Raw genomic sequence first — 8,406 nt, 5'->3', positions numbered from 1 at the left:
TGCAGTGCAGGCCAGGGTCACATACTCAGGAGTCAAGCACAACAGTTACAGTTCCTACATAGTCTTATTGTTATCTTCTGGACCTCACGTTCACTACACACCACTGCTTTTCTGAGCTACCCTGTGACAACATCTTACACACATGCTGCTCTTATTCCCTGCAGAAGGCCTGATTAAGTCACATGACCTATCATTTGACTTTGCTTATTTTCTCCACATGGCCGTGGTGAGCTAAGTGTAGCAGTTGAGCCCCAACGTTCAAGTTGAGCCCCAACGTTCTTTAAGGGCCAGGTGACAGAGCCAAAATCTGTCCCCATCTGACAGAGCCAAATAGTAAGCCTGTAGAAGTCATTAGCAGAGTTTGGACACATGTATCTAGCATCTCTTATAATGACATGAAGTTTTGCCACATAGAAATTTTTTTGTAATATTGATATTATTCAGATCTGTAATATCTTAACTTCACTGTGTGAAAAATATGGATGCAGTCTCCTCTATAGAAGGCCATCAGCTTTGACTCATTTCTTGTGCATCAGGGCCTTTGTTTCCACATTGGAGGCATCTTCCTTAGGTTAACAGGATAATCCCAGTGCTTTGGCCTCCTAACCAAAGCAGAAGTCCTTCCCTTCTAGTGCAAAACAAGAATCTAAACAACACAAATACAAAGCATAAATGAAACTACATAATCACCCCCCTGTTAAAAAACATTATTAATGTTGCAAAGTCAATCATTCAAAAAATATGAAATGCCCATGCAACTTTCTCATATCTCAAGCCCTTTATTTTGTGATACTATGTATTAAGTAAGAGTGATATAAAGTCATACATTCTAGGTCTCCTGCTAGGATAATTTTCTTCATAGTTTCTTATTAAAGGTAGACTCTCAGGTTAAAAACAATCTGTTTCTTTACCTACCTTATAAACAATTGCTTAAACACTAAGGATTCTTCCAAAAAATTCCCATTGTTGCTAACACAGGTTCAGCTACACCAGTTTAAGCAATGTTGATAGCTGTAGTGCATATGGTTTTCTCTGTCTTTGACTGGCTTCTGGAAGCCAAAATTCTCCCATACAAACAGTTTCTAACTCATTTTGTTTCATATACATGCAGCATCATGACTCAGCAAAAGCAAAAGTTATTTAGTGGGAAGAAATGATTTTTTTGGACAGGGAGAGTAACAGTTAGTGAACGTCAGACCTACATCACTTACACAAATACTAGATTTGCATATATTAGGAAAGCTGGAAAATCCCTCAAAACCCCCAGTTACTCCCACAGTGATTCATAGAATCATAAAATATCAGGGTTGGAAGGGACCTCAGGAGGTCATCTAGTCCAACCCCCTGCTCAAAGCAGGATCAATCCCCAATTTTTACCCCAGATCCCTAAATGGCCCCCTCAAGGATTGAACTCACTACCCTGGGTTTAGCAGGCCAATGTTCAAACCACTGAGCTATCCCTCCCCATGATGAAAAATAAGAACCACTGTGAATTTCATCTTATTAGTTAGTTATAGGGCAACAAATTAACTCTAAAAGCCTGAACATATTGAGTGAACAACATCTAATATGGGAATGAAGTTGCAGTTAGAACTGGTCAAATGATATATCTTCTCAAAGAAACCCAGCACAAACCCAGCAATATATTCAGTTTTTTCAATTTTATCTGAATAAATTTCCATGTACAACTAAACATTCAACATATGACGGCTATAAATGTGAGTATATGTAACTATCCAGAATATCCTTGAGCATGCTAAGGGGTTGCAAGGAAATAAGAAGTCAGGTAACTTGCAGGATTGGTACAGAAATCACCATATAATCTTTCCATTCTTAGATTTGGTCTACACTTAACATTTACATCAACCTAGCTGTGTCATTCAGGAGTGTGAAAAATTCACGATCCTGAATGACATAGTTAAGCGGACCTAACCGCTGGTGTAGACACAGCTAGGTTGATGGAAGCATGCTTCCATGGATCTCACTACCACCGCTTGGAGAGGTGGATTATCTACAGCAATGGAAAAATCCCTTCTGTTGCTGTAGAAAGTACAGAGCTGTAGCTGTGCTGCTATAGCATTTATAGTATAGACGTGGCTTCAGTTGAATGGATTGTTTCTATTTTGAAATTATTTTTTTTCCAAACTCACCAAGCCAATGCTCTGCTTTGCAAGGCCCAGGTCTGTAAATTAAGAGAAACCTATTCATAGGTCCTGTAATTCTGAAGGTAGCAGTTATAAAATAGCCACATTCTTAGGTCTGTGCTTCTGTCTAATGAGGATTAGAGTGCTCCATAGTGTAAGAATTCTACAGCTGTTTCACAGTCAACCACTAGATGTCATGTATCTGCAGGTGAAACAAATTACTATTGCCCTCACCCATCAGTTACTGTTTGGTCAGACTATGAACAGAAAGAAATAAACAAAATAATAAATACTGCCTACCTCGAGTGAAGACAGTGAGTGTATATCTACAACAGGGGTCGGCAACCTTTCAGAAGTGGTGTGCCAAGTCTTCACTTATTCACTCTAATTTAAGGTTTCATGTGCCAGTAATACATTTTAATGTTTTTAGAAGGTCTCTTTCTATAAGTCTATAGTATATAACTAAACTATTGTTGTATGTAAAGTAAATAAGGTTTTAAAAATGTTTAAGAAGCTTCATTTAAAATTAAATTAAAATGCAGAGCCCCCCGGACCGGTGGCCAGGACCCAGGCAGTAAAAGTGCCACTGAAAATCAGCTTGTGTGCTGCCTTTGGCACGCGTGCCATAGATTGCCTACCCCGATCTACAATATAGTAACTATCACCTTCAGCAAGAAGTGAAGGTAATTAGCTCTTCTCTACAGACTTGTTTAATAGTTTCACAATCTCAAAGACAAATATGCTGTTGAACTTTTTCTATAAATGAAAAATCAAGGACTATGTTAAATGAATTTGGTTCTGTCTAGTTAGCAATGAACTGGTATATAGATCACAGAAAAGACCACCAAACTTTACATAAATGGAAATACTGGCAGACTTGGCTGAGAAGCTAAAAGCTGAATGGCATGGAGATAGATACTCACCCACAAAAGCGGGACTGTGCTCAAGGTCAGAGTTGAGGCACACTTGTGAAGAAGCTTGTACACCTGCTACTCATGCTGTACCTGTTCTGTGAATAAATGCAAGACTTCATTTTTCATTTTGTAAGTACTAAATTTCACACATAAAAAACAAACAAGTAAATGTTGTGGTAGCAGGAAGTATGCTATTTTAAAGAGAAACCTATATTTCTTACACAGACGGGAAGAGCACATAAAGAGAAAGAAGAGAGTATTCAACACTACTATCTTGAAATAGAAGGATAAACTAAAAATAATTACATCACTATGGTTAACTGTTGAAAAAACGTAACTTCTATCCCACTGTGCATACAGAACCAGATTCAGCACTGCTGCTTCGGATCAGCATAGCTAGCACAATTAGGTTGTAGGGAAGTGTAAGGCCCTCACCTCACTGGTGAATAGCACGGGTACATGAGGCCTCTACACTAGACATGCAGCCAGCTCTGTGTACCTGGTGCAGGGATTATTCTGAGGTGGGAAGGATGGAGAAGGGAGGAGGCATGTCTGGGGCTGTCATACCTGTTGATCCTCTGCTGCCACAAGATCCATCTGGGCCCCAGCAGGGCCTAAAAAGGTGAGGCAGAAGATACCTGTCCTCCAGTCTTTGCCTTAGTGCAGTTTGACTGACAGTTTTTAATTACACAATCACATACTATTTCTCAAATAATAGATTTTTTTCTAGTCTTAGATACACAGGTGTAGCATTCTATATTAACTACAGACAGCATCCATTTATATGAAAAGTACACAAACCATTCTGACAACATTCTACCCATTAAGTATAAAATATAAAATAAATGTGAACACAATAAACTCACCTAAATTTTCAGCTAAATGAGCTTCATGGGTTTTTAAAAACGTAAATTAACATTTTTTATATTCTAAAACCCAGGAAAAACGTTTGAGAAAACAAGCAACAATTCATTCCTGCGTACAATTCCTGGAAAACTATCCACAAGAAACTTATTACTCAAAACACAACAGTAAGTCAGTTTTACAAGCTTTGTTGTGTTTCCTCCATGAAAAATTTGAAAATACATAAATAATTAAAAGATTTACCAAAAATGTTAAACAATCCAAAATATAAGTAATAAAACAAAACAAACAAAAACAAAACAAACAAAACTGACATGAAGAACTAAGTGGAGGAAAAGAAGGGAAATAGAAAAGGAAGAGAATAATTGTGACAGGATAAGTGGAAGAATATGGGAATCAAGAGAAGGCATGACTGACATGTTACTAAGTTGTATGTGATGCTGTTGTCGCCCTGTTGGTCCCCGGATAAGAGAGACAAGGTGGGTGAGGTAATATCACTAAGTTGCCAGTACTGCAAAGCAATCCAGGCAGGCCAATCTCTTCTCCCATGAGGAGTTCCATTGAAACCAATGGGACTCTACACGCATGTGAGTGTAGACATCCAGTTCCCTTTGCAAGGTAAGGAGCTAAATCTGGAAGAGGCAGCAGTAGCTGTGTAATATTTGGTATGAGATTCCAGGTAAAATAGAATAAATTCAGGGTATCGTTTCTAGCTGGTGTAGCTTTTTCTATTGTAAACATTATAGTGATCCAATATTTCCATTCACTGTGAGAAGAGCAGTAACAAAGGAGGATTCTTTTTAAAAGAGGTAGCACTGTTAAAACTGGCTTTGAAAGATAATTTGGAATGGGCGTATGCATATCTCAATCCAGAAACTGAAAATGATGTAGAGAAATGTACTGCAGTAGAGATAAATATTACATAGAACATCTCTATCCACAGAGGAGTGATTTTATCATAGTGCCAAAGTATAGGAGATAAATACGTAGAGGAATGTTGACATCTGAAACCCAGCAGAAATTGAAAGCCTGCCTGAAAAGTGTCTTGCAGGAATCCAGTAATATTTTTTCAGGAATGGAGAGAGGATGAAGATGGTGTTAACAATAAATTGTGCAAAATGCTTAGTCAGCTTCAGGTTAGGGTGAGATTGAGATCAGTATTCCATTTGGCTCTAGAGGGACGAGGGAGTGGTATTGAGAAGTGTATTTGTTCAGTCTGACAGGATCTCATCTTATCTAAAAAGGGTAGGTGTCTTCCCCAAAATCCTATTTGCTAAAGGCCAATACAAAGTAGTGGTGTAGCTTCTCTGCAATTGTCTTGTCTTCCTTAACTCCACCCCATACTATCCGATAGTCAACCAGCTCTCAAGTAGTAACTTAGGTTTCTTTCAGTCAGTCCAATTGAAATCAGAGGGACTATTCAGTGACTAAGGGCAGCAGAATCAGGCCCTAAGTGATATTTAACAAACAGGCACAAATGCAGAGGGATGTTTTGCTGAGTCTGTGTGAGGAAGGTAAAGGGATTTACTTTCATAGTACCATACTCTGCCTTGGTCTGGTAATGGTATGGTGACATCATCCACCAACTGTCACTCTCAACTGCTATGGAACAGTTTGACTCCAACGTTCCATCTGACTTCTAAAAACAGTCCTTGCTCTAAAAAAGTATTTTCTTTCTGTTTCACAATCCACTGCTCTAGAAGAGTTAGGTTGTCTTTTAAAGCAAAAAGAATTCTGTTCTTTCACTGCTTTGAATTTTCACAAACCTTCTCTATTTTAAATTGTCTGTCCTCTTGCTATGTGCTCCCTTGAGTTGCTAGGACTACTTGAAATGCCAGGCTGCTTGCTTAAGGGAAAGAAATCCTGGTTGGGGAGTCAGACATATGTCCTGAGACTTAACCAAGGCCTTTTCTAACACCTGCTGGCTCAATTTTCTTTCTTTCCTGTGAGTCTAAACTGTTTTGGACTCATGAAAGGGGATGGAGGATCCCATAAGACAAATTTGTACTGCCCTGTGATGAGCACCTGCTGGTGATATTAAATAGTCCCTGGACTCCTTCCAAAATGTTCTTGTTCAGAGGGGTAAGATGATTAACTCCTGTTCTTTGTAAACAAACTGGTACTACCACTAAACACTTGATGAACACCCACACTTGAACATGCCTCCACAAAAGTTTTAATACCTCTTCCTTGTTCTGTGTCAGGAATATATTTATAGGCTTATGAGATGCCAGCATCTATCAGATCCCCAACACAACTAGTGTCTGTGAGTCAACACAGGAAAAACTGTTCTCAGAGACAACATTTGGAAAATGTTTTTTGTCAAAAATTAGATTAGTGATTCAGGATGGGTTTCATCCCATCTAACTTTCTGGGTGTGAGGAAGGACAGCACCTGGAATAACTACCCTCTAGCTTTTTCCATCAGTAGCATTTGGTGTTTTGAAAGTTTCGGGTCTAGCCAGAGACTTGCAGCAGGGGATTCTTTCAGGTACTTGATTTTTTAAAATACAATGAGGTTTCTATCTATCTACCTAAAGTCCGATTTCATTGCTCTTTGCAACAAAACCAGTCACTCACATCCACACCCCCTGGAGATTCAGTGGTTGTGGAGCCTAAATCAGTCATCCTAGCTGGGAGCTCAGGCTAGTCCCATCTCCACCGGCTGTTTTTTCCGACTTCATGCACCCTAACATGCTTAATTACCGTAAACAATCATGACTCCAGTAACGTAAAGGAGAACTGGGTATTGAGGCATAACCATGGAAATTGCAAAAAGCTTCCAGTGGTGGTGCGGTGTCATTTTGCAGGTTCCTTGGGTGATGATGCCTTGGTAGGGCGAAAAGCCGCCGTGCAGCGGGGGGGCAGACCGAGAAAAGGCAGCTTTAACACGTTTTCTTTGGAAGGCGAGAGGGCTGCCGGCGAACGGCCCGCCCTGGGGCAGGGGCAGCTCTTGGAGGCAGAGACGCCGCAGCCTCCCCTTAGCCAGGGCTGTGTTGGGAAAGGCGGCAGGTGCCGGGCAGCAGCAGTCGCCGCCTCCGCTCTTCGAAACCGCCGGAGCCAGCTCCCCAGTCGCAAGCAGGGCGGGGCTGCGCGGGGGCGGCCCAACGGGAGGCAGCAGCCCCCTGTCCCGAGCATTTAGAAGGGCCGGTCCCGGGTGAGGCTGCGTCTGGCTGGAGCGGGGCTAGGGGCCGAGCGCGGCTGGCAGCGCCATGGCGCGGGAAGGTATCGTGAACCCGGCTTTCGAGCCCTCCAGCCCCGACCTCCGTCTCCACCCCAGGGCGAGCGCCAGCCGCTCCCGCCCGGTCCCCGGCCGCCCCCCGTCGGTGTGTGAGGAGGGGCCCTGCGGGTGGGGCAGCTTCACTCCTAGGGCTCTGCAGCTGTGCAACAACCCCGAGGGCTACCTGAGCGCCTACAGCCTGCTGGCCGTCTTCCAAGGTAACCCTCGCCTGCGGGGGTCGGGGGCGATCCCTGGGGAAAGGGCAGCCGTACCGTGCCCCTTGCGGGGAAGGTGGAGGAGAAGGGTGGGATGGGATCATGGGCCGGGGAGGCTGTGGAAGGGACTTTCTCTCTTGGGATGAGAGAGGAACCGGGGGTGTGAGCTCCAGCAGGGTTGGTGTTAGTGTAAAATGTGGCAATCTTGTGACTTCGTCAGGCTCCATGTTATGCATATTCAGGCTCCTACCCAAAGTGACCTAGATAATGCCAGATTCTCAGGTGCTTTCCCACTACCCCTCCCCCCCACTTTTTTTTTTTTTTACTTGCTCTTAAACTTGTCTGAATCCCTGAGTGCCTCTCTGATCAATAGGTTTCATACCCTTTCCTGTACCACTTCACTACCACTTATAATATAGGGGAAATGCTTCCCTTTTTTTTTTAAATATGGCAAATAAGAGCTACAACTCTTACTTTATATGACTTTACAAACAAATCAAATGTTAACAAAATAATAAACATGAGTTGGTGTTCCAAGCAAGTCCACTGTTTTTCATCAGCTAAATTAACCTATCTACAAACTTAAAATATATTTTTAGCCACTTGTATTTGTTGTTTTAACAATGGCTTGGTACTGAAAACCTCCAGCAGTCAAACCTGAGAGACTGGTGCATCAGTGGGTGTGCAGTTATGACTACATACAGGCCCTGATCCTGGAAACTGTTAAGCACGTACTTACCTTTATGTATTGAAGTTAAGCATATGTGTAAACTTCTGCAGGGTTGGGACCATAGTCAGGATAACTTAACAGGTTTTTTTCTAGGAGTCATGGATTCTAGTGAAACACTTTTTCCTGGTGCTTGAGTCAAGTGTAACATTAATCACTGAGTTCTAGGCCTAAATCATAAAACAAAACAATAGCTGAAAAACTTGCAACATACAAGCTTTACTTGTAATATTCACAGTACAGTTCTGGAGATCAAGGATCACCTTCGGGGGTGGTATCAGCCTCTTCCCAATTGGGGAAGGAGGGCTGAGGCGGGATGGTCA

At 42.0% G+C, this 8,406-nt stretch overlaps 1 protein-coding gene across 2 annotated transcripts in view; it reads left to right on the top strand.

Moving 5' to 3' along the window:
• The first annotated feature begins 6,954 nt into the window (after nt 1-6,954).
• SLCO4C1 (solute carrier organic anion transporter family member 4C1) overlaps nt 6,955-8,406 on the top strand; it is a 99,745-nt gene continuing 98,293 nt past the window's right edge. For both annotated transcript variants that reach the window (XM_084628521.1, XM_084628520.1), the window contains exon 1: nt 6,955-7,359. In XM_084628521.1, coding sequence (XP_084484647.1) covers nt 7,134-7,359 — 226 coding nt within the window. In that variant the 5' untranslated portion in view covers nt 6,955-7,133. The remainder of the gene's footprint in view (nt 7,360-8,406) is intronic.

Source organism: Lepidochelys olivacea (genome assembly GCF_965140295.1).
Source record: "Lepidochelys olivacea isolate rLepOli2 genome assembly, chromosome: 5".
Classification (NCBI taxonomy): Eukaryota; Metazoa; Chordata; order Testudines; family Cheloniidae; genus Lepidochelys; species Lepidochelys olivacea.
The sequence above is the reverse complement of the archived record's forward strand: the minus strand, read 5'-3'. Positions and strand labels throughout refer to the sequence as shown.